At 34.6% G+C, this 27,622-nt stretch overlaps 1 protein-coding gene across 7 annotated transcripts in view; it reads right to left on the reverse strand.

Moving 5' to 3' along the window:
- The window catches only part of LOC143242389 (uncharacterized), a 62,731-nt gene that overhangs the window by 21,203 nt on the left and 13,906 nt on the right, over positions 1-27,622 (reverse strand). For 3 of the 7 annotated variants that reach the window (XM_076485747.1, XM_076485746.1, XM_076485745.1), the window contains exons 4-6: positions 24,821-25,021; positions 15,447-15,617; positions 8,127-8,242 (exon numbers count right to left, since the gene is read on the reverse strand). In XM_076485747.1, the coding sequence (XP_076341862.1) occupies positions 15,529-15,617; positions 24,821-25,021 (290 nt within the window). In that variant the 3' untranslated portion in view covers positions 8,127-8,242; positions 15,447-15,528. Of the gene's footprint in view, positions 1-8,126; positions 8,243-15,431; positions 15,618-24,820; positions 25,022-27,622 lie in introns of all 7 variants that reach the window. The other 4 variants (XM_076485751.1, XM_076485752.1, XM_076485748.1 and 1 more) reach the window with 3 other exon arrangements.

Here is a 27,622-nt window from a genome sequence, read left to right on the forward strand (position 1 = left end):
CCCACTTGTAGAGAAAATTATATATGCAAAAATGGCTGGTATGGGTAGAGAATGCACAATGTAGAGGAGCGAACAACGTTTCGACCTTCTTCGGTCATTGTCAGGTTCACAAACAAAGAAAGAGGTAACTGACCAATAGCTGATTACATGTTTGAAAGCAGTTGTGTAATTGAGTGTAAGAATGTAGAGGGCATGCTTAGATGTTGGATTATATTTATTAATATAGGTATAAAGGTGTTCCTTTGTATTGGTTTATTTTGGGCTTAAGTTGTTGTATAAGTAAGGCTTCTTTAATTTTGCATTTGTTTATGTTTGTTTCTTTATTTAGTATTTGAGTGTTTTCTATGGTTATATTGTGTTTATTTGACTTGCAGTGTTCGAAAACGTGTGGTGAGCATAGTTTTATAGCTGTGTTTATTTGGTTTCTAGTATGTTGAGTTTTTGTTTTGTTTCATGTGCTGAGACCCAATTCATCCAACTGTGCCTGGATATGAAAGGCCAAAAGAAGCAATGGCAGATCATCTGTTCTGAAAAAGTATGGCCCACTAGGAAGGAAAATAACACCAGGTGGGATGCTGTGGTTAAGAATGAAGTTTCATAGCATATAGTAAAGACAATTGCAAACAGCAGAGGTGCAAAGAAGATTTGCAAGACCCTACGTATAAGCTCTGAATTGGGAAAGTATAAGGAAAGAACATCCAACCTGTATGATCTGCTTCTATTAAAAGCAGACATGTGTAGTGAGAAGTTAAAGGTCTGTAAAGATCTAAAAGAAACCTATTATCCATTTATACCGAGGGAAGTGCATACCCTGATAGTGCACAAGTCATGCAAAAGCCCTGATTATCTAACAAAAGGTATAATGTGTCAGGACAAGCCTGAAAGGTAATGCATAAAAATGATAAACATCTTTGTGCATAAATCAAAGATAGTGTCTGGACTGGAAGATTGAAATAGGAAAGTAAAAAACAAATATGTCTATATACCTGGAGAAAAAAAACCCTAAGAGTGACAAAGTTCATACAGTGCTATTCCTCAGTTTTCATGGAAACAAGATAAAGCCTGAAGTAAAATCCTGGAAAAGAAAAACTGACAAGCTCTACAGCACACTGCAAGAGTAGAGTCTGAATCACCTCAGAAATAAGTTGTCACATAACATGATCCTGAGAAACAGAGAAGGGAAAGGTTGAGGAGACAGAGAAAGTGGGGTATAGGAACTGGAGAAAAAATCTGAGATTATCCAGTATACCATAGAGGTCAGGAGTAAATTCCATCTACAGGTGGACAAATATGGACAAATGAGATTCCACTTGGCCAGTACCTACAGGATAGTCACAAGAATTGTTAATGGTGATAGTACAAAGGTGAGAAAAATGCCTCACTGAAAGAACCTCTGAAGGAGGAAACATGTAAGGGTTGGGAGGGCAAAGGAAAGAAAATCTAAATAGAAGCTGAAATTGGAGCAAGTTGAGACAAACATGCAACAAAGAATAAAAGGCTGAATGTTGTCTTGCAGATACCCCAGATGCCTCCAAAGATTCAGGTATATCTTCAAAAATAGATCTACATAGTAAAGGAACCATCAGTACGTGTTGTAGATAAGTGGATGACAGAAGCACTTGAAACAAAAGAATGTTGCTATCCATGAATCATAGCAACAAAGAAGTCACATGTGAGGGGATATGGGATAGGAGGCCAATTGTACCAACATGGAGGAAATTAGGGTATGGGTATCCCCCAAATATCCTTCAGAAAAAGGTGTATAGCCTCAGAAAGGATGTGGAAAGATAAAAGATTCTGATGAAAAGAAGTAAACGTAAGATAAAGGTGGGAAAACTGGGCCTGAAATAAACTCACATTGGCAAAGAGACTTCAGCTGTTAAGAGTCCAGGAAAATAATAGCCAGCATGATGGTAACCTATGGGTGTCAAGTCAGGTTGATTTGTCTTCAATTAAAATAGGAAGTGATTATCATGGACTTTGATATCTCAAGAAAAGAAACACTTGGTACTCACATGATGGGGTGGCATGTAGCAGGGAAGGGGTAGATTCACATGAAACTCAGGATATAGATAAAAGGTAACATACCTGAGAAATCAGTGATCATATCCAAGATAGCTGATAGGATGGGCTTGGCCAGTTCCTCAGGAGAGACAAGACACACACTTGCACAGCAAATAAAGTGAGAGAAACAAGCTGTAAAACTCTTCATTATCTGAATGGAATCTATTGGCATCAGAAGCATCTGATAAGGATAGATAGAAGAGAGGCAATCCACATGAAGTTCAACCTCCCAACAAACAAAAACTAAGACAGCCTCAGCTAAGACTCCTGTATCTGAATACAATGTTATGATTTCTGAATACATATTTGACTGTGAATAAGTTAGGAATTTAAAAAAAGGTTTGAAAAAAAATGTCAAACCAAAAGAAAAGAAACAAGTTAATAATATACTGCAGTTAACAATAATTGCAAATGAAAATAATAATTTAAACAAGAAAGTATTGCAAGAAAAACAGAATTTTTGAGCTAGAAAACTGCCCATGAGAAATTATTTCTAGGTGAAATCAAATAGAGGGAGAAAACTGCATCATGCAAGAGAGCACTTCATACTTCTATTGGTGGAGGACTGTTTCATGACAAATTACATGTAAATATGCAGCAAACAACATTATTCGTGAGGTGGAGGGTAGTTTCGATGCTTGTGGTGACCCATAGGTTTGCATATAAAGGATAACAGTAAACAAAAAACTACAATGCAAAAAACAAATTAGGTACTGTATCAAAACTACATGCATCCACTTGGCAATATTAAATGTAATTAAAAATGAAAAACATGTGCTTTATAACATTAAATATAGCCAATCAGAACTACATGCACATTGTCAAATAACAGAATAAAAATAAATTTTGTTTAAATGTAATAAAATATCACACAGCTGTATTTGTAGTGTTAAGTTTGTAAAAAACAATAACAGAAATACAAGTCATTACAGTATTGTAGAATATCTGAATTGGTATTTTTAATCAATGATGCCTAAAAGCCAGAAATTCCTAAGGTATATGTAATTTTAACCTATTTTCAGAGTGCAACCAGTCAGCAACACCCACTGTCTAGCCTACTGAACAAGTAACCATGCTGATTATCAATGCTATAGCATCTCCACAGCTGAAAGTCTGAAGCATATTTGATATCATCATGACTAAAACCTTAAACTTTCTGATCCTCAGCCTAGCACACAAACCACTATACCACAGAAAGCCCATTTCACAATTAAAGTATTTTAATAATATTTAATGTAATTAAATATTATAAACTAACTTGATTACCCTTTTTTATTCAATGTTGAACTTTTACTTTGTATGAATATGACAAATACACCCAAAAACGATTTTTTGTTTTTGAATTTTGCACAAAGCTACATGAAGGCTATCTGTGCTAGCCATCCTAATTTAGCAGCACAAGACTAGAGGGAAGGTAGCTAGTCATCATTATCCACTGCTAACCCTTAGACTATTCTTTTGTGAACAAATAGTGGGATTGACTGTAATATTCTAACATCCCCATGGTTGAAAGGATAGACAAGTTTGGTGTGTGACAGTGATTCAATCACACAACCTTCAAACTCCAAATTGATCACCCAAACCCACCTGGACATTACTAATGTAATTATGAACATTCATCTTCTTACCCCAACTGTGTGGGAAAGGTACATTCTACTTGCACCTGGAATTATGGGGAGGAAGTGGAACAACTGTGCTCAACCAAAAACTCAGAATGGAAAAACTCTGCATTTGAAATTATGAGGAGACAGTGGACTCTCTTCCATGAACAATAAACCGAATTTACATAGATCAAACAGAAAAGCCATACATACCTCAACCAGATAAAGGTACATCAAATATGAGCCAGTATTTCAAGTAGGTTGGTGCTACACCTACTAAAATCTAACAAAAACATTCAGGGACTTGGATAAAAACTGGGTGTGGTAAGAACTCACTGGCTCCACTTACAGAATCTGGGGTATAAAGAGAAGTCCTGAGGAACAGTGCAATTCGTGACCAAGTTCCCTAAATGTAAACTGACCCAAATTTATGCAATCCAATGATCAGAAGGGAAAGGCAAAGTCCCCTTAAGGCAATATCCCCTTATGCTTTACTCAAAATAAATCCATAAGCAGCAGTCCAGCATAGTACAGTAATGCCACCCAGTAAGCTCATGGGTAGTCTTACGAAAAACCTCATTTTTGCAAAGCTTATTGTAGTCTGTATAAAGAATATTGAGATCGTGGATGCTGGTGCAGAACTGGTTTCATAAAAGCATATCTGCCTAGACAACCCTCATCATACAGTGGGATCCTATGAAAATGAGGTAGAGGACTCTTATAAATATAACAGTTAAACTGGAATGGTCATTTGAGACAAAGAACCCAAAGAAGTTTTGTCTCAAATTTTGAATGTTAATCAATAAGACTGTCATACACAGGACAATTATGGAATATTCAAAACACTTACAAAGAGTCAGATCAAAAAAAGGAGTTATGGTTGGCATGTCTCAGCAAAGTTGGTGCAACCTTCTCTCAATATGCCATTGTTAAAATATATACTATTTCCATTAAAAAATATCTATCATGGAAGTAAGCAAAGCCCGAGACAGATACATGGCAATCCTAGACATTAAACCCCAATGTCTTGCAAAGAAAAATGAAAGAACCATCTGTGCCATGGGAGAAAGCAAAGGGATTAAGAGTTGGGCTTCCTGTTCCATTGAGTGGAGCTGGAAAGGAGTTGGTTGAATCAGTCTAAGATATTAAAAAAAACAACAAAAAACAGACTGATGGAACAACAATTCATGTCTCAGCTCTGAAAATGAAGCCTGCTTTGTTTGATCTGAAAATAGAATCCAGGTGTGATGGTTGGACATTTGATAAGATGGTGTTAACAGTAACCATTCATCAATTGAATGGTATACACAGGATTAGGGAACTTGTGTGATGAGAAAATGCTTGTATGAATTGAAAGAACCTATGTGGTCCCAAAGCTAGTTAAAAGTAAGAATCCTGAACTACAGTGGTTGGCCTTTGTGTATATATATATATATATATATAAAAAACAGAAGTCAAAATGGCAGTATACTTCCACTGTGGCAATATGCAGATGCAAGTCAATTATATCAAACTCCAATATCCACAATCCTTGTAAACAAAAAAAAACAAATTTAGAAATGAATCGCTTACAAACCTTGTACAATCTAGGTATTGATACAGACAAAAAAAGACTGATGACCAGACACACATGTGCTATATCTTAGACCCAATAACTGATAGGAATATAATGTTGGAAGAACTAGCATGACTCTCTCTCTTGCTACCCCCAGACCAGCCAAACTCTGATAGCCATAAATCTAAATTCCAAAATCTGAAGATCTGTGGAAGACAGAAACCCTACAGGTTTGGTAGATAATAGTGTTGAAAATGTGAACTGCATGACTAATCTGGACTCAAAGATATATAGTGTTCATGGATTCCAAGGGTAAGGTTACCTCACATGAAGAAATTCTCAGAACTGAGAACCCACAGTCCTAAAAGACATACAATAATTCCTGACACTACCAGCAGCATTTTGACAAATCAGTAGTACCTGTGGTTATAGAGAGAACCTACAATGGGTACAAGTGTAGCAAGGGACTAATGTTAAGGGTCAGGAGCTTCAAAAAGAGGCAGAACTATAACCTTCTGTAGGCACCAATAAAAGCTGAGATGTCAATAACAATAAGGATGAATGTATAAACTGATAAATTGAACCAGTTAACATGCTAATATTGGTTTCAGCTCATCAGTAATGAAATTAGAGATGTTAAAGTTATAAGTACATACACGTACCCTTGTCCCACTACCATCTATTCACTTAAACCACCAGCTCCATCAGAATGAAGTCTGCATTGGTTATACTGAAAGTAGAATCTGGGTGTGATGTTTGAATACTTGGTGATAAGGTGCCAGATGTTAAGAGTTACAAGTTCACCGAGGCACAATGACTTGTTCATGTGAATTACCAACACCATATTTGAACTCCTCATTTTTAGGACTAGATGCAGTGTTTGAGTCAAAATAGCCACCCACTTAGTCATACGCAAAATTGTGTAGTTCCAATAACTGTGGTGATGAGGCCCATTTCCCCTTCCTCGTCACTAAGCAGTAAACCTTTCTGCCTATGGATGTAGAGAAAAGTAAATACTCATGACTAGACCTTACAGCCATCAAGTAAGTACAGGCTTAAAACGCACTGGGGATAGATGCAAGATATCACACTCACTGTACCAACTGAATAAAACAACTCAGAAGCAGCTGATGCCAAAGTGACTTCCTTTTTGATGTCGTGTAAAGATTGTTTTGATTACTGATGTCAGGAACAACATATTATCAGGTAGGTTTCTAGTGTTAGAGCAAAACGATGTTGGACCAACTGTTATGTCCCCGATATTGAATCACACCCCAAACTTCATCTCTGCAAGTCCATAAACTTACCATTTACCCACAGGAGACCAAGAAACTGAACCATCTCACTAAAATAAACAGAAAAATGTGATATACCTTTGTTTCAAAAATATGTACCATATATTGGCTTGCAAATCATAAAAAAAGTATTATTTTATCTTTTGTTGCCCCATAACGTACAGCTGTATGTCTTCAGATTTACAATGCTAAAATCAGGGGTTCGATCCCCCTCCGTGGACTCAGCAGATAGCCCAATGTGGCTTTGCAATAAGAAAATACACACACAACACACACATCTTTTCGTTTTACAAAATTCAACAAGATGCCAATAAGAATGCTCAAAGAGTATTCGATGATTGCCATTACTCTAATAATAAACAACCCTTTCCCTTACTTTCTCTGCACTGTGACATTACTCCAACAATATACAACCTCTTCCCTTACTTTCTCTACACTGTGTCATTACTCCAACAATATATAAACTCTTTCCTTACTTCCTCTACACTGTGTCATTACTCCAACAATATATAACCTCTTTCCTTACTTTCTCTACACTGTGTCATTACTCCAACAATATACAACCTCTTTCCTTACTTCCTCTACACTGTGTCATTACTCCAACAATATACAACCTCTTTCCTTACTTCCTCTACACTATGTCATTAACACTATATCAACATATATAACAATATATTTCCTTCTCCTCTACACTGTCGTTGTTATCTACTGGTATTATATACAACTCTTTTCCTATTCAACAATATATCTACACTTGTAATTATCTAACAATATATAACTTTTTCCTCTCTACACTGTGTCGTTACTCTAACAATATATAACCTTTTCCTTACTTCCTCTACACTGTGTCATTACTCGACAATATATAACCTCTTTTCCTTATTTCCTCACTACTGTGTTTCATCTGCTCGACATATATAACCTCTTTTCTCTTTCTTCTCTACACTGTCTGTTCAACAATATATATCTCAACCTTTATATAACCATCTCAACAATATATCTTTCTCTACTCTCTGTCGTTACATTGTATATTACTCTAACAATATATAACCTCTTTTCCTTACTTCCTCTATACTGTGTCATTGCTCCAACAATATATAACCTCTTTCCTTACTTCCTCTACACTGTCATTACTCCAACAATATATAACCTCTTTTCCTTACAATATTTCTTTCTACACTGTGTCATTACTCCAACAATATATAACCTCTTTTCCTTATTTTATCTACACTGTGTCATTACTCCAACAATATACAACCTCTTTCCTTACTTCCTCTACACTGTGTCATTACTCCAACAATGTACAACTTCCTCCCTTGTCTCTCCTAGATATACACTATATCTTTACCTCCTCAGTGTGTAACTTCCTCTTTTATTTGGCCATACATAGGACCTCACATTTAAAACTTAGTAAAAGTCTGTCCACCTGTTTCTAGTTTATTATTTATTGATACAATACTTTTGTTTTCAAGAACATACCAATCAAATACAATGTTTTTTACTCATTCTTTACATTAAAAAAATGTGAAGCAACATTTGAAGTTAAAACATTGAATACAAATTGAACAGAAATGCAATCTCAGTCTTATAACAAAATATTTCTGCATTTACCTTAATGGTATTGTTTACTTTCAAAGCTTCCTCAGAAATCTTAAATGACTGAGTAGTAAATACACTGTTGGTGTTATATCCACTTTTGTAACAGTTTTCTTTGAAGTTCTCCAAATCTGTAATGTTCATAAACAATGTAAAAGTCTTAAAAACAAAAATTTAAATAATTTATAAACTACTTAGACATTAATATGGCATTTTCATTTTCTTCTGCCACTCCAACTCCCTTCAAACACACATTGCAAAAAACACATACACTCCTTCCTCCTTCCTTCAGCTGCTCCTTCTTACATTCAAACTCACAGTTCAGATATAATTCTTCAACTATTCTACCTCCCCTTTAACTTAGAACTGGGCAACTACATCAATTCACTGACTTATTAATCAACAGGCTCATTAACTGATTACTATAACCACCCATTTACAAACACCCACTGTATTATTATTACACAGTACCAATCTTTCTATTTTTATTCACCTTGTTTTATTCAAGTAATTTTATTATTACTCATATTTTAGCATGCTAATGTCTTCTCAAGCTGATCCAACTGTACGTTTTGAAAAAAAATTCTTTTTCTAAATAGATATTTTGCAGTAATTTTTAATGATAATTTTAACATATTCTACTTGAAATGAGTCACTAAATACCATCAAGCAGTTGCCATTAAGTTTATTTTAAAATATACCGTAATCTCATGACAATCTTCTGTTAATTAAATAAATTACTATCAATGATTGGATTAATAACATTTTTATGACATATGACAACTGCATTTAAAAATAATTAAATAGTCAGTTAGCTAGTTTATTTATGTAAATTGTCTGAATACTATAAACACAAAAGTAAAAATCATAGAAATCAGAGTCTTCAAATTATTTTGCATTTGCTTACCATACTAACTAAACAGTAACTTTGTCTGAACTTAAAAGATTTGGCAATTATTTTATCTTTAATATTTGGCAAACATAATAAAAAATTCTTGTTTACAACACAATAAAACCACAGATAATTTTAAACAGAGAACCAAACATCAACAAGATATTTTTATTAAACTATAATCAATACATAGTCACATGACTATATTGTTCTTTGCTTAGGTAAACCATTTATATCTGGTGGTAGAAAAACTTTCTCCAAACATTGTACATTTGTTAGTGTGTTAAACTTGTAATAAAGTTTTCTTTGGTACCCATTCTGAATTGTATAAGCTCACATTTGGTATCTTCTCATTTACAATAAATTATGTACCTTTCAGTTATAATTCAACACAAAAGTAACTTCACAATTTACAAAGAAAAGGAACAACAAAAACTCATAAATCTAGATATTTACTCCACTGTTACATGACAATCTAATTCTCGCTCTACCCAATCATAATCACCAAAATTCCTTTATCGCAGTTTATAAAGTTATATTTCATTATTAAATGATCAAACTGCTTAATGCAACACCATCACAAGATTTCAACAAAGGCCCATAGAATAACTTAAGGAAACACCTGAAATCAGAGAAGATAGGTTATAAAAAGTCCAGGTATTCTTTAAAATGGGCAGAAAGACTCTAGTTGTTTTGTTTACAAGAAAAACTCTGAGGCTGTGCAGAAATAAAAGTACGAATTTTTCTTTTTAAATTTTATATTAATTTCACCAAATAAGTGTCAGATATTAACAAAATACCAAATGAAAAACGTCTCCAAGTTACAATTGTTGAAGTATAGTTAGAATTAACATGTACAATAGTCTTTAGAATTTATGTCTCAAAACATGTTATCAAGTGAAGAAAAAATATAAAAAAACAGAGGAATCTCCGACTTCATACTCCAGGCACAATAACATACAATTAATTTTTTTTTGTTTTATAAAGCTAAACTTTGTACATTAAAATGTATCATACACATTGTTTAACACTTAGAAACAACAAAAAATATTCATTTATCAGTTATCTGGTGCAATAATACTACAATACACCTTTTTTGACTTGTTACCCCAGATAATTCAGCTTATCTTCATAAGCGAGTTTGTGATAATTTTGGGCCTTAAGTGTTGTATCTGAACTACACAGTTACTTAAACACTTTGTAGTAAAAAAAAAAGAAATGAATAATTATATCTAACTTTATTTATTAGGTGAACAAGTACTTAGCCAAAGTAAAAACCTAGTAGTTTTGGATGTTCTTCAAAACAGCTCAAATTTAAAGCTAAAGATAAAAATTAATCACATCAACTTATTTTTAAAATGTAACTTTACTTTACAAAGTATGAAAACCATGAAGGAATGAGTAAAACTAACAGTAAAAGTTATAATTTTCCTATACTGAAAATTTATTTCTGATAGATACTTCCCTCCACTCACAAGATAAGCTGTTATAATTCATTACTGACCCCTATTGTCCAAACATTTTCTTTAGACATGCCACAAGCCTTCTGTGCACAGTACAATCACTTGATGCACATGACTCCCTTTGTGAACCTCTATCAAACTATCACATCTAAGTTTGGAAGAAAACAGAAGCACCAGAAATGCATGGGAAGGAAAGGTGGAAAAATTATAACTTCCAATATGGCACTTCCCTCCACTCACAATATCAGCTAGAATTTCACATTGGTTAGAATGAGGGTCCAGTGTGAGCAAAGAACAGACACACCCACTAAAACACCCAAAGGATACTTCCACATATGAGAGAAACAAATCTGAAGAAAGAAACTACATCACTTCTGAAACAGGTATATTCTTTGCTCCCATGTGGAATGTGTAAGATAACAGGGTAGAAAATGAGAGGAGCAAGTCCAAGAGGAAAAGAATGTGACAGAAAATCAATCTTAACCAGCAAAGATATTACTGTAACTTTGCCCTACAATGAGAAAAGTGGATAAACAATGATGCATACCTGGGTCTAGGGTGCAAAAGACTGTACTCAGTAAATCAACTATATTTAAAAGATCCTTGCATGGAACTATCATCTGCATGAAAAAAGAATAAGAATAACACTTTACGTATTACACACTACTCCACTTCTCAGGTTCCAGGTATGACACAATAACTATCTCTGAGCTATTGGTCCATTAACTTAACATCCAGCATCAAAAGGATATCTTTTGCATGCAATCAACATTCCCAATCATGAAACAGGATGGGACCATCTAAATGGCAATAACATCTCCATAAGAAGAGAGAATGAGGGGTAGCCAAGAACAGAACTGGAACAATCCCACAAACTACCACTGTGACCCACAATACAGGTGGAGAAAACTGAAGAAGAAAGAGAGACAATTCAAAACCCTGTGTGAGGACTTATGTTGATTGGTTCACTCTACACCCAAGAGTACAAACATCCACACGAAGATAGGATGAGGGCTTCCAGTCAAAGGGGTGGAATGCATACTGATATTATGATCTTTCCAAAATGGAGAATATTACATCATAAAAATCCACAAAACACTACCACTCTACACTGCACTAAATGGTTATAGTTATCTTTGTGTGAAACCCATTCAGAAGAGTGCCTCCATGATCAATTACCACATCGGCATGGGACTGGTAAGTGGTAAGGACTCCACTGCAAGAAAAGGGAGATGAGAATGCATCGGAGAGTCTGGAGGGGCATCATCACCTGTAACAGTGCAATGTGTGATCACCACACCCTATTTTGGAAAGCAGACTTTGCTGATTTATTCAGTCAAAATATGACAGGGATGTGCAGCTATCCCTTTGAAGTCCATGAGTGGTACGGTTCAGAATAGGAAAATTTATGAAGCAAAATTTCGAGGTTATTCACCTATAATTGATCTTGTGAAATACCCTATCTAAAAGCTAAGCATTGTGAAGCCATGAAAGATAAAATGCAAGTTAACATGGTTACACAAAGCAGATTTAGTTAAAGATTAGCTAGTTAGGATCCATGTGATAAAAAGTAGGTAAAGGCTCCTGAAAAATGAAAGTATGATTAATAACTTATCAGATACAGTTGCACCAAATTCTGAAGCACAACCAAGGTGTTATATGAACCTACAATAAAAAGGAAGCCACAATGTGATAGAGATAGTGAGAAATGAACATACAGGCAATGGTCTACATGCCAGATTGTAGAATCTCATCTACTGGACAAAGAAGAAGAGAAGCAAGGGAAAGAGTGAAGTGTCAGATTTGAAGAAAGGACAAATGGAAAAAAAGGCTGGAAGGAAGAAGGTAAGGAAGAATAGGCCAATCAAACCACAAGGCAGATCCAAGTGGTAAGGATAAAAGGTGAAAGATCATGACAGAAGGAGGATTACAAGGGGACCAAGAGCCATGAACGTGTACCCCAGAATGGAGCAATATGGGTTATATAAGAACAAAGAATCCCGATTGGACACAGGACCCTATCCAGATCTGGTCTAGGGTAAAGACAGGAAACAGAAGAAGAAAAAAAAACAGCCCTTCCAAGCTGCTGAGGTCTTTGGGAGAAAAGAACAATCCATATAAATGAGAAGATAGGTAGGGTGATAAAGCTTATGTGAAACAACTGCAAACAAATCCCACCTTTGATGTCCACTGGCTAAGGAAAGGAAACGTTTTACAGGAAAGATGAAACATAGAACATGAGAAAATGGTTCAAACAGAGGTAAATCAAGTGAATGTTGGAGCACATGAACAACCCAATAAGAATGGTACGATGCCAAGGAGGGAGACATAGCTAAAAGGAATGCATTAGCAGAGTAAAAACAGTGGAAGTAAAACCATTCTGCATTGAAAACAAGATATTAATTAAAAGCTGTCTGATATCCAAAAGCAAAGAGACCAAAGACTTGTGATTGAAAAGCCAAATGAGAAATTTGCACCCCATACAAGCCATGTTAAGTTTGTCAGCACAAAATCCCCTAATAGAAGACCAACTGCAGAATATGTTTCTCATGTGTGGGTACACCTTTATGCAAGATGAACTAGCTAACAAGGAAAGTGAATCACCATGTGAAACCAGATAATCTTGATGATTAGTGGACTGATATCACCTGAAACTCAATACTTCCTAAACAGTATCAATATGTTACATCTCCAAAACAGAACAACATTCAAAACCCTGAGAGTAGTTGAGTATAAATGAACCAAACCAACATGGTATCATGACCTACAAAGTCCCAACAACAAAGAATACATTTAACAAATGCCAGAGTCAAGGACAAGATACAGGATAAATTGGATGAGAGAAGAACAGAGGCATTTCTAGAAACACCCAACAAAATTTCTGTGGAGAGCCTTAAAAGGAAGTGTGTACCTAAGAAGGATACCATAAGAAACAAGAAAAGATATCTAGCATGTGGAAGATATACATGTGATTTGGGAGCTGCCCCCCAAATAGGCAACAAGTAATCTTGCAACTGTTGATCTAAAACTAAACAGTCAATACAATGTAAGGAAAAGGTGAAATAATCAAAAGACCTTAGGGGGCAAAACATACCCATAACCTCATGTAACTGTGAGATCAACAGATAAACAATAATTGAAATACCAGGAAAGGGAAGAAAAAACATAGGCCAGGAAGACTGTTCATGTAATGTAGAAATATAAGGTGGAAAATTAAGAGGTGACAAGGATAAGACAATAAAAACCTTAGACATAAAATTCACGAAGACTGAATTTGACCAAGGAGACTTCCCAGGTTGAGAAGAAGCTGGTCAGCAAACTCTGTAGGTGGAAAAATACAATAAAAGATGTGTTAGACAGCACAGGCACAGCTGTTTCAGTAGAAGTCATGGCAGAATCTGGGGATAAACGTTGGACCACGGAATGTTCATTCTTTCAATGTATAGAAGCAAATAAATCTGTCATGGGGTTACCCACACCTGGGGCTCTGAGAAAAATATTAATTGCTGTTGTAACAGAAAAAGTGAGAAGGTTAACCTGAGAATGTACTGCACAGAAATGTTTAACTAAACTTGTGTTCAGAAATAAAGCTACTTAAATTAACTAATAAATCAAGTTGAAAAATAACTACTTTGTGAAAAAAAAAACAGTCAAATATGTAGCAATAAACAAAGGATCACATTTGAACTCACAAACTGCCAAACGAGTAGTGATAGTCTGGTAGAGGTAGCATTAATACATTTAGAAAAAGATTAGTTCATTCTGGTTAAAATCATGAAATATCAAAACATATCTTTATTTCTAATAATAGGATTGATAGGAAAACAAAGTGATAGAAACTAAACTTTTTAATTAAAATTGAATAGTTATTTCTAGTCATATTTAGAAACAAATTATAGCATTATTAACAGGTTGTCTGTTTTCATTTTTAAAAAAAATGTTTATTTATACATTTGCATCACTTGCATTTTTTGTTTATTTTTGACATCAATAATATAAAAAACATCCTTCCCACAAGAATAATTACTTCTAAGTGATGGAAAATCTATTCTGCAATAAGTCTATGTTATATAAACTGCAACTAGTATAAGAATTACTTGATGAAAACAAATATTTAAATACCTGAAATAGTCATGGCACTAAAACTTATTATAGCAACATTTAGCTGATGTTCTTTGTTCAATTGCCAAATATCACCAATAACATGGACTGGAAGATACTTTGTACATCCTTCAAACAGTTTAACTCTTATGTTCATACATCTTTAGAAATTCAATTAATACAAAACTATCAATTAAAACTTTAAAAAATTCAAGTTGTTATCTGGAAATAAAATAATAACTACTGTACTTTACTGTTACCAAACCTGGCATATACCTTTAGGACCCTTCAGGAGAAAGTAAAATGTGCACACAGTTTTGTGAAATACTTTTAATTCACTGTAATATCAAAAGTAACTGTATGTTCATTCACAAATACCGAAACGTAATATATGTTATTCTTTGGTATCCTGGCAACATCCAATATTTGAATATGACAAGTACTATTTTCTTTTTATCATGAACATCTGATAAAATACTGCCTAGAATTTTGTTTCTTAGTATTTACTGTACATCAGTTCTGTACTTTTTACTATCATCATACATTACTATCTTGTCATCAGTTCTGTACTTTTTCTGTACTTACTCAAATTTTTCAAGTTGTTTCTCACTATTATTTATTTTAAAATATATTAACATCTGGTCATTAGTCCTGTGAAAACTCATATTGTTTGTTTCTCAGTGTGTATTATAGACTGTTAACTATTAAAATATATATTACTATCTTGAAATTAGTTCTGTGCATTTATTACAGTAACATTTAAAAAGCTATGTATAAATACAATAAAACTGTTCAGTTCGTAAAAACTGAAGTACCATAAAATCAAAATATAGTTAAAGTAGCACTAATGTACCTAGAACTTACCAAGGCAGTACCTACCTACAGTTAACTAAATAAATGACTGGCACAAATGATTAAATGAAACAAGATCTCCAAGTTTTACTGTTCCTAAAATTGAAGCTCATAGTTGAACACAGCTATTATGAAGTTCTCTCAGTTCTGGGAAAGTTAATAAGCGTATCAATTGAGAAAGTAACCACTGCGTGAAGCCTGAAAGAAAAAAAAATTACTGAATGCAAATTCAAATCTTAAAGCTTTGTCAGGTTTAAATATACATGTGTTACATTGAAGAATAAGGTAAAGTTTACAGAGTACTGATAACAGGATATATTTTGAAATTATAGGTTATAAATTATTTAGAAACAATACTTTTTTAAACTAGGAATAAGGTGGTTCTTTATAGAAAGAATGAACTGTAGCCTGTTTTCATTCAAAACAGAAATGGAAGAGATGCAGTTGTTCAGGATGGTTTTTCTTTATCAAACCAACCACTAATGTGAGTACATAAAATAACTTTAATACACAGTGATATTACGAGTTCTTATCTGACATTATTTTGGATGACAAGGACATTTAGAATACTATGAGGTGGTTATGCTTTTCAGTGTTTTTCTTCTCTGTTTTCACAACAAATTATATTAACAATATTCCAAATTATGAAATTATAAGGGAAATAGTGAAACTGATTTGAGTCATGAAGATGTTATTTCCATTATGATAAATAAAAAACATGAGAGATTAAAAACAAATAATACATCAGAACCAGCTAAGATTCCCCACAGTTTAAAAGAAGGTAAAAGATCAGATATGCAAGCACTGCTCTTTAACTTTTGATAGTTCAACAGACAGTGGAATGGAAGTTTGCCAACTTGACACCTATTCTTAAATAAACTGTAAATAGTTACTAAAGAAATTATAGGCTAGTTGGACTTATTTGTGTAGTAGGATAAATTCTAGAGAAGGAAATCACTCACTTAACAAACTGACATCATACGCAAAAGCAGACATCAATTTTCAAAGGTACTTTTGCCTTATTATATTTATTTTTTGGGAGAGGGTTACTTGTTATTAAGACAATGGAAAAGAGTGGATTTAATGCAACTATGTTTACCATAAAGCTTTTGTTAATGTACTCCATCCCTGTAGCTAGGCAATTGGGAAAAGAAAGCTCTCTGTGCAAGGTGGTGGCAGATGAACCCATAGCTTTGCATTTTTTTCTTATCTAACTACCCCTTGAGACTGAAGAGAATGATCCTGAATAAGGAAACTATAGAATCCAGTGAATCATTCTTCATGATTCAGTGGTCACATAAGGGCCATTGAAGGTATGTCTTATGACCTTGTCCCAAAGGCATGAGGGATTTGAGTGAGGCCCACAATGCCAAAAGAGAAAGAACCATCAGTACCATAAGACAGGAAGGGTGAGCAAGAATCAAACTTCCTGTTTCACAGGCTGAGCACAACTAAGATATGTGATGAAAAATATTCAGAGTGACAACACATGGAGTTAAAGCAAGAAGAGATGCCTCTCATCCAATAATAAAGCCTTAGATGTTTCTAAAAGTTGTGAACTTGGACATCCACAATCCTTGTAAAAAAAATGCCAATTCAGAGTTAGAAATGAGTCACTTTCAAACCTTGGATAATCCAAGAAATGATATAGATCAGAAAGATTAATGAATGTACAACAGTTCCCGTTTTCTTCAGCTGAATAAATTGACAGGAATGAAACCCCAGAAGAACTGGTACAACCCTCTCTCTCTACCCCTAGATCAACCAAACTCTGACAGCCCTAAAATGAAGTTCTGAAATTTGAGGATAAGCAGGAGACAGAAACACTAGTTTGTGTGCATCTTGCTGGTGAAGATATGAATTGAATGACTAATTCTGACTCGAGGACATATAGTGCCCATAGATCAATGGTAAGGCTCACCATATATCTAAACATTCTCAGAGAAAACCCAACAGACCCCAAAGTCATACAACAGTCACTAAATCTGCTGGCAGCATTCCAAACAAGCAGCAGAATCCTTGGATACAGACAGAGCTACTCTGGGCACCAGTGGACCAAGGGGCTGATGATGGGATCCTTAAATAGGGGTGGAGATATGATCCCTTGCAGGACCAAGGAATAGTAAGATGCCTACAATAACATGGGTAGATGTAGAAGTAGACAACTGAACCACTGTGCATGCTAAAAATTGTCCATCTGCGAACATGGTGATCCTGACAATCTTTCTAACAACGTTTAGAGGAGTAGTAAATAATTTGAGATTATATTTCAGACAAGAGAAATCCTATAGAGTTGTAATATAATCAAGTTAACTACAGACTCCAATCCAGAACTCCACATTTCCAAGCTCAGAAGTTTTTTTGTTTTTTTTTTTCAGTTAGAATATGCTTCTACCTGGCAGTTTGTAGACTAATTCAAGTAGTTCAGATAACCATGGTGAACAAGGTATAGATGTTCCTTCATATAATTGAGGATTAAACCTCTCTATATGAACCATAATGTCAGTGGGTGTAAAAAAGAAAAAAGAAAAAAAAAAAGCATTTGCCGCCAGACCTTTTAGCATCTAGTAAAATGCAGACTCAAAACATAAAACACTCAATATATCAACTAAAGAAAAGTAGTCAGAAGCAGCTTATCCCAAAGTGGCCTCCTGAGAAGTCAACAGAATAAATGAAAGGAAGAACATTCAAAATATTTCCAATGACTGCAGTACAGAGAAATCTATTATTACACACTCTGTTAAGAAAAATTGATAACATTATCTGAATGAGATGCTTATGTACAATACTAGAATACAATGCATATTGATGCAGGTGGAAAGTGTCACAAGACACAATTTGCCAAGAACAACTAAGTAGGGTATAAAAGACAAGAGCAAATGAGAAAAATCAGACCAAAGCTAAGATGGGCAAAAGAAGAAACCATGGCAGTTGATTAATAACTGTAATCTGAGAGTAGATAACTATGTTTTGGAAAATATGTTTCTTACAGTTTTAATAATTTAGACACTTTCTCAGTGTGTCGGTCCTTTAAACAACGTATCCTAGCACATGATGTCATTTAATCTACTTGAGTATACATGTATAAATACTACATTTTGACCAATAAATACAAAGTAGGTAGGTATTTCATGTTTATTGGCATGAAGCTACTAGGCTATCTGTGCCAAACAAGATGTAGAATACTACAGTGGTATATGGAAATTAAGGTAAAAATACATAAAATGTGTAAAATTAAGACCTGCCAGTAAGACTGAAGCATGAAGTTCAAACTTGCTGTCAGTCACCTGAAGTTGGCCTTTCCAGTCCTGGGTTCAGGTCAGAATAAAATTAAAATGTGTAAAAGATATCATGCTAAAACAGTATATAGTCCAAGAAAAACCTCAAATTAAGTTAAAAATGCCAATGGTTCTTAAAAATGTAAAAACATGAGTGAGGCAGTCAGTATCAAATATGACATTGGCTAATGTCAAGGGCAAACCTACCTTAAAAATATGTTGGAAATGGCATCATCGTTCTTGGTTGTAACAACGGCATGATGATAAAATATGTATGTCTGTGACCTGAGTGCCACACAGACCACACATTGGTGCATCAGTACCAGATAAAAGGAAGTGGTAAGTTATAAAACTGTGACCTATGCATAGCCTAGTGAAAACAACTTCCTCCCTTCGATCTTTACAGAAACAGGATGGCCAAAAAGCTAAAAAAAGACTTGATTTCAAAAAGCTTATTATTTCATTGCTCACTCCAGGTTGACTGACAATTGGTGTACAGTTGGGTTTTGATAACTGGACGATAGTCCATGTATGGAACAGGTATGGTGGTGACAGAGCCAAAGCAGATGGACTTTGCCACTGTCAGCTAGCTCATTCCCATGAATACCAACATGAGCTGGTATCCAAAAAAACTGCACAGAGATAGATGATAGGGAGAGATGGGCCAGTTTGTTTTGCATATTGATAAGAATAGGATAGTAACTAACATGGAATGATGTCAGGGCCAATAGACAGCTGAATGGTTGCTTGGTTGATTTAGTGTTTTATGGCACAAAGCAGAGAGGCTACCTGCACCAAATGTCCAGTAAAAGGTAAAAGTAAATTCAGTAAAATTCATAAAAGGAAATTAAGGTAAAACAAAACAAAGTTAAAAAAATAAATAAATAAATAGCATAAAACCAATGTTTAGATCTAACCTGCAACATCAAGAGAAAAACTACAGTAATTCAAATTGTAATGGACTCGCCAGGAAGACGAACAGGTAACTACAAAAACCACCGTCAGTCACCTGAAGTTGGCCTTTCCAGTCCTGGTTTCGAGTTACTTAATGTTATGGTCAGTTTCTAATTTCAAATTGAACTAAATGAACTGTGATCTTTAAAAGGGAGCCACATTAAAAAGGTGTAAAGTATAAATTAAAAACTTAAATGACATTAAAAGATAAATAGCCTTTAAAAACTAAAACTTTACCAAGGTGGACAGTGTTACCATTACCAATAACACTGTCTAATGTTACTAACAAACCTTGGGACAGAACATGCTTAAAATAGTGCCGTTGTTGTATATCATAATGATGACAAGAAAGTAAAAAGTGGCTTATTGTGATCTGAGTTTTACACAAACTACACATTGGTCAATCAGTTCCAGATAAAAGAAATCAATGAGTTAAAAAATTGTGACCAATGCGTAGTCTAGTTAGAACAACTTCCTCCTTCCTATCCTTATGGTAACAAGATGGCCAAAGTCCAATATGGAGTTTTATTTGGAAAAGCTTGTTTTTGCATTGCTCACTCCAAGTCAACTGCCAACTGGCATGGAGCCAAACCTTGAATACAGGACCCTAGTCCATGTATAAAATAGGTACAGTGGTGTGAGTGCCAGAGCAGATAGACTTAGCTGCAGTGTCGGTAAGCTCGTTCCTGCAAATAACATCATGGCCCGGCATCCAAAAAAACTGGATAGAAGTAGATGTTAAAGAGAAATGGGCCAGTCGGTTTTGAATATTGGTAACAACAGGGTGTGAACCAATTCCATGGCCAGCAGAGAACTAAGTGAATCAGTATGAATCATGCAGTTCGAGTACTGCTTAGTTTCTATGTGATCCAGGGCAAGAGAAATGGCATACAGTTCAGCAGTGAACACAGGAGCTGTAGAGGGGATTCTGTGCATAACCACCAAACCACAACAAACCATGGCAGAGTCCACACAGTCATCTGATTTCGAACTATCTGTATAAATAGGAATGGAAAGATGGTTCAAAAGGTGTTGAGCAAATAGCAGAGAGTATTTCCAATCAGGTTTGTCTACTTTTCTCAGATGACTTTAAGATAGTTCACAATTGGGGACTGCAAGAAGCCATGGTGGGATGGGCTGACCAGCAGATACAGCAATGTTATCCAAGGACAGACCCAATTTATCCAACTGCACCTTGATACGAAGACCAAAAAGAGCAATGGCAGACTGTTTGGTCTGAAAAAGTATGGCCCATCAAGGAATGAAAACACAACCCCAGGTGGGATGCTTTGGTAAGGAATGAAGTTTCAAAGCATACAGTAAAGACAACTGCAAATGGCAGAGGTGCAGAGAAGGTTCATGAGACTATGTATAAGCTCTGAACTGGGGAAGTGCAGAAACCGCCAGTGCAGAGCTGAAGTCCTTGATGATGAATAGAGTCTAGCACCATTAAGGCCGATGGTCTGGTAGAGCCATAGACCAGTGATCCCTGGTTGAGTTTCGATCGAATAAGAGCACGATATATCTTTTGCATAGAACGTCAATCAGCTTCCCCAGTGGTGGTAGAGAGGACACAGAGGATGTTCAGTGCTCTTGTACATTTGACCCATAGCTGCTTGATGTGTAGTATAAAAGTCAGCTTACGGTCAAAGATAAGCCCCGAGAACTTAGTCTCAGAGACCACAGGCAGCACAACTTCACCTATATGGAGTTGAGGATCAGGGTGAATACCCCATTGACAGCAAAAGTGCATGCAAACGGTTTTAGAGAGAGAGAGAAGGTAAAGTCGTTTGCTGTGGTTCACTTCAGTGAACAATTGAGGGCATTCTGCAGCTGCTGCTCAATATATCTCATGTTCTGAGTGAATCAGTATAGATTGTACAATTCATGTATTGTATAGTTTCAATATGATTCAGGGCAAGAGAAATGGCATATAATTCAGCAGTGAACACAGAAACTGTAGAGGGGGATTCTGTGTGCTACAACTGAACTCAATTAAGGCATCAAGGTCTGAGGGATGATAATGTATTCCAGGAGTAAGTTACAGAAAGCAAACAGTGATAATATGACCTAAGGAGATATGGATGGCTACAGCCTACAAGGGCGTCTTCAAAAACAAGGACCGGGTGAACACATGTTGATCAACCAGCAGTGCTACTTCATGTCTTTGTCCTACATATGAGCTGTTATTTCGGTAAAAGGAGTATTGTCAAATTGTGACTGTATTAGTAGGTTTTAAAAATGTTTCCTGTAAAGAAAGACATTTGGGATAATAAAAGTCAATCAAATCCTTGATGTCATTCACATTTGGTGGAAAACCTCAACAGTTCCATTGGATTAGCAAGGCCATTTTTATTTATTTTGGAGGAGAATATGCCACAGAGACCTTCTGCTTGCTACCATGCTTTTTTCTTTACTGGGTGTTGGTCGGTCACCCTCTAATGATCCTGCTCTGGATCGAGTAGGCAGATCAGAGTTTGTAGACACAAGTTCCAGTGATTGAGGACATGAACACATGTGTTTTTTAATTTATGGGGTGTCAAGAGAGGAAAACCAAATGTAACACCTGGACTTGAACAAGGTGAAGTTTGGCAATGACTGGAAGATGTGGAATGGACAGATATAGAAGTAGATACTAATTCATTAACTTTGTTGATTTTGTAGGGTACTAGATTAAGGTGTGCTATTAAGGATTCTGTAGGAGACATGGAAAAGTCTGTCTGGACTCCTGCTGTAGTAGTGGAATGGACTGCAGCAACATAAGTCCAAGATGGAATTGTGAAGAGTAATTTCTAAGCCTCTGGATAAGTAATATTGTTAACTGCCTTCAGACGTTGTATTTCTTTCTCTTCCACCCATTTAGGACAAGAAGTGAAATTGGAAGGATGTGGACCATTACAGTTAATACAATGTAGTTCTTGTTGGCATTCAAAAGCATCATGGTCTTTACCAGCACAAAGGGCACATGTCAAGGAACCATGGCAAGATGTTTTCAAATGACCAAATCGATGAAAATGAAAATATCTAACAGGGTTAGGGATATAAGGCTGTACCTTACAATTCAGATATCCTGCCTTCATTTTGGTAGGAGGACGTGATGTTGTAAATGTTAATGTTAGAACATCTGTCGGCTCCATAATCCTGTATGTATGAGTAAAAATTCGATGAGCAGCTGTAACACCTTGGCTGGTGAAACCTGAGAGGATCTCAGACTCTGGAATGGTCTTTAAATCCCTCTCAGCTATAACTCCTCTGGAAGAATTCAAAGTAGAATGAGGAGTAACCTCAATGGGTATATCTCCAAAGGCCTTCGATTTCAAGGAGTTTGAAATGTTGTCATGAAGCTGTTTCCACTAAAATGTCCCCAAACCATAAATTTTTTACTGATTTAAGAGAGTCAGCAAGTCCCTCTAAACCCTTCTGAATAAAAAATGGAGACATCTGTCCTAAGGGCTTTCCAGTAGAAGAATGTATAATTAAAAATTGCAGGACAGATCCAAGTTGTGAGTTTGACCATACAGATCATCAATATGTGGTCGTTTTCCAGTAGTTGGATTTTTCTCTATGCTGTCATGCATGTTCATTTTTTTTATTTGAGGGGTATCCATAATAAAAAAAGAATATTTAGGTGCCCACTGACCCCACCCACCATGGGGCCCTATGAGGGGATGCACTACAGTGCCATGTAAGGTCACTGCAGTGACTCCAGGGTTTCATGAGCACTATACCTGAACATCAGTATCAGACATAATATCCACTACACTCATGGAGGATGTCCTACATTGGCACTCAGTTGACCCTGGCCCAAACAGACTAGCCAATTGATCTTGGGGGGCCACTTCAAGACTGCCCATCTACAGGAATTCAAGGCCAAAATGGTGTGTTGGAGTTTGACATCTCAACCAGCAGGATCCTCTCCTCCCCTTCGTGGGTCACCACACACGACAAACACGCAGGTGGATGTTTAGATCCCAGAAGAGGTAAACTGAAAGTACAGAACCTTTTCTAAGAGGTCCCCTCACCATGCACAGGAATCCACACTGAGGGGCATAAATACCAAGTCATGTGTAATAGCCTAGTAAATAGTTATGTTACGTGGTGGTTGTTATTGTATTGTAAATCATAAACTGACCAAAGAAATAAAATTTATATTTCAAATAGGACCCATCACTATTATAAGTGTGATAAAATATTTGTTTCAAATGAGTGTGAGTTTTATGAGTTATAAATCTTTACTAATGCAAGGTCAGAGGTAGATTCTATAGAAATGTTAATAGAAGGTATTTTATTCTATTTAACAAATAAAACTTCTCTCTCCCTTCTTTTACTACTTTATGAAATGGTGTTTAAAAGAAATAAACTCCATCATTATCTGTACCTTCACCTAATCCACTTTGTACAAAGCTTCTGGTCAAAGCTTGTCTCAAGTTACAACAGAATGAGTTCTTATATACAAAACATAAACTGCAAAAAGAATTACTTTAATAAAATAAATAATAATGCAGAGCAGCCCACACACATTTTCTATCTCATACAAAACTACTAAAACTTCTATTATTTTAAGGAACTAACCCTGCAAAGCTTCAAGATGTCCATAATGCAGCAGTGAAGCTTTAAAACTTTACATATAAAGAAAGGAAGCTTTATTAGAAATCAATGGCAAAAAAAGACAATTTTGCATTTTTGTGCAATGAACTTGAAAAATAGAGTTTTTCAAGTATTTCAGTTAATAACTAAAAACAAGTAACAAAGTTTACTGGTTTGTTACTTATATTCTGACAAACTGTATTAGTGAATGCAGGAATTTTAACAAATATAATTAAACATCACAAATTTGATGGAGGAGGTCAATACAAAACTAATGGTTAGTAATATGGAATTATTTTTAGTTATTCTATCTAGACAAATAAACTTGAAACCATATTATGTCATTTAAAATTTTATTTTGTATGAAATTTTGGATTAATTATCACAGAAATTTCAAAACATGAGATTAATTTATCCTTGTAAAAAACATAAGATATTCAGAGATGGATACGATTAATACTGAAAATATCAGGATATATATACAGGAGACTAACTGCAATGAAACTATTAAGTTACTTCAACATATTCAAAGAATAATTTCTAAAGCATATCTTAAGAGTGCTTTCCAAGTGAACAACCTACCTAAAGCTAGAATACTTTGATTATCACTAGAAAGAGGTGTCACATTCAGGTTTATATCTCCAACATCAGTTTCCATACAATCCTGGTATTTATTTCTCAGTCTTTCCATGACAAAAATGTGAGGAAATTCTTCTCTACAATTATCAACACATGTTAAAAGAGTTGGAGACACTGGAGCTTGCTTTTCCAGATCTTCGGCAACTGTAAATTAAAATATACAACTGATCCACAGAGATACAAAAAAATTAACATATTTGTTTACCAAAGTTTTTTCTGCTTCACCCACACAGAGTGTATTCTGACAAAGCAATCTTAACAGGTTTAGAACTTCCAAGCTGTAAAAGTTGAAAAATTACACAAACATGTAATAAGTTCTTCATATTATGTGCTTCTTAATTGAAATTTATAGTTTATTATGACACTGGAGGTGTAAAAAATAGTTAAAATACTTCTGATAAAAATAACTTCAAACATTTTAATAGAATGACTGAAAACAAATTAATTTAAAATGTGCCCTTCAGAACAAGTAATATAGGCAGTTGTCATAAAATTTATCCTGATGGAAATCACAATAAAAAAAAAATCTAATATATAACTAAACTGTCAATGAGCTACTATTTCTAACAGTTTTAAATCTCACTTTTTATGTAGTAAGAATAATAAAATTTTGAGAAGGTACTATTTTTTCAAGATGTATGAAGAAATAACATTCAACAAAACAACTTACAAAGGAACTTATAAAGTTAACATAATTTGAAAATAGTCTTTAAATAAATACTTCTGCAAAAACATTTTAACTAGTCTCCTGATGAACTACAAAGTTACTGACCTATTTATGTTTCTTGACCTTTTTCTCATAATCCTCTACTGATTAACAAGTGAAATTCAATATTACTGTTTCCAATAATTACCATGTTTTATTATTCCACCAATCAATTAATAGAAATTTCAATTATATCAGTTATCAGGAAAATAATAATCTAATTAAAATTATTGTTTCCAGTTATTTTACCTATTCAAGTAATCAAAATATTGTCACAAAATCTGGCTCTCAGATCCCACAACAAAACATTTTTTTCTGTTCCACTACTGCCAAAAATGTTTTAAATGTAACTGATTAATGAAGCTCTCGATTGATTAATTATCAAATACAAGTAATCACTCAGCTCTAGTGTGAAAGCATGTATGAGAGAATTGAGATCCAGGAAAGAATAGTATGACAGATATTTCCTGTGTACAAGGGATGTGGTACAAATCTTTCACACAGGAGGAGGCTCTGATAGAGGTAAGAATTTATCTGAATTTCAATTTGTATTAAAAATTTAAACATATATATATAAGAAATGCCCTCTATCATAACTTTTAAGCTAGAACTCTCGTATCACCTGATGTGAGAAAGCAGAAAATGGAAAATATCAAATGACATGTAATAAGACTATTGAAATACATCAGTGTTAAGTGATCATAAAGAATACAACAACAAGCACTGGAAGTATGGTGGATTTCACTGAAGTCCTCTGAACTCAATAGTTGGTCCCAAAACAATGTACTAGGTTGCATAAAATGCGAAACACCTACAAGTAAGTTTCTTTGAGAGCTGCATCTATGTTGAAGACGAAAACTGTACAAAATATTTATGATGTACTCTCAGGGGCACCATCTTACAAGATAAAAAGATTTTCAAAAGACATTCAAAACTGAGAGTTCAACTGATTGCAATACATCTATACATTTCCTACTGTTCTTGAAAACAAAAACTGTCGTAATCTGAAGTGTTAAGTATCAATATTTTAATCATAATCTTTCATTATTTAGATTTGATTGGCCCTGAAACTCAGCTAAAAGACTGACTTGAACATACATCTTACATTTGTTCCTACACACCTATATCAAAACTAACTTGTAACTGATCTCAAAATTGTCATACTATCCAAAAGCCTAGTTTTAAATTGTGTATTACACATTTCAAATGTTTTGTATCTAACGTCAGAGTTTGAAAAACATAATTAGATTTATGAATATACTTTAAAATCTTGACAGATCCAATCAAAGTAATTAATAATAGCCAAATTATGATGCATATGAATTCATACCACTGAAACTAAATGCTAAAACAACCTAATAAAATAGGCATAATAAAATCCTTTTTTACAATTTTAGAAGCTTTAAATCAACACACAAGTGGCTGTAATTGTGAATATACAACATGTTTCTAAATACAAAAGTACACTGTTAAGTCTAGGATGGTTCTATAACCATAACTTTTTTATTTTAAAGTTTAGTAAAACCTCTAAATGTTATAAGCACTATTATTTTAAACTTCAAGTTGATTCTGTTCACTAAGAAGAAAGAAAAAGTAGAAATGAAAAACAAAATAGTAAATGAATAGTTAAGTCTGATTACATCAGTTGTGGTAAAAGCTGTCACATTTCAAAAGCAACATACATACTTGAATTTGTTTCAGGGTAGAAAAGTATCAAGACAACTATTAATCAGCTTCTAAGTATCTTGTACATTCTTCTTTAACAAATATATTAAAAATGTGGAAAAATATATATAGTTCAAGTGGGTTGGATGATATGAACTTTACATAATTGTGACAACTTTATGTACTAAGTAATCACTTCATAAAGGTCTCCATAAACATATACACATACATTTGAGAAACTATTTATCTACAACTGCAAAACAAATGTGAATTGCAGGCAATTGCTTATCCCTATAAATGTCGTATCAGGATCATTCTTGAAGAAAAATCTTCAGGAAACAAGAATAAAAATCTTTCTGATATGACATTCAACA

The sequence above is a fragment of the Tachypleus tridentatus genome, unplaced genomic scaffold (genome assembly GCF_004210375.1).
Source record: "Tachypleus tridentatus isolate NWPU-2018 unplaced genomic scaffold, ASM421037v1 Hic_cluster_2, whole genome shotgun sequence".
In the NCBI taxonomy this organism is placed as follows: domain Eukaryota; kingdom Metazoa; phylum Arthropoda; class Merostomata; order Xiphosura; family Limulidae; genus Tachypleus; species Tachypleus tridentatus.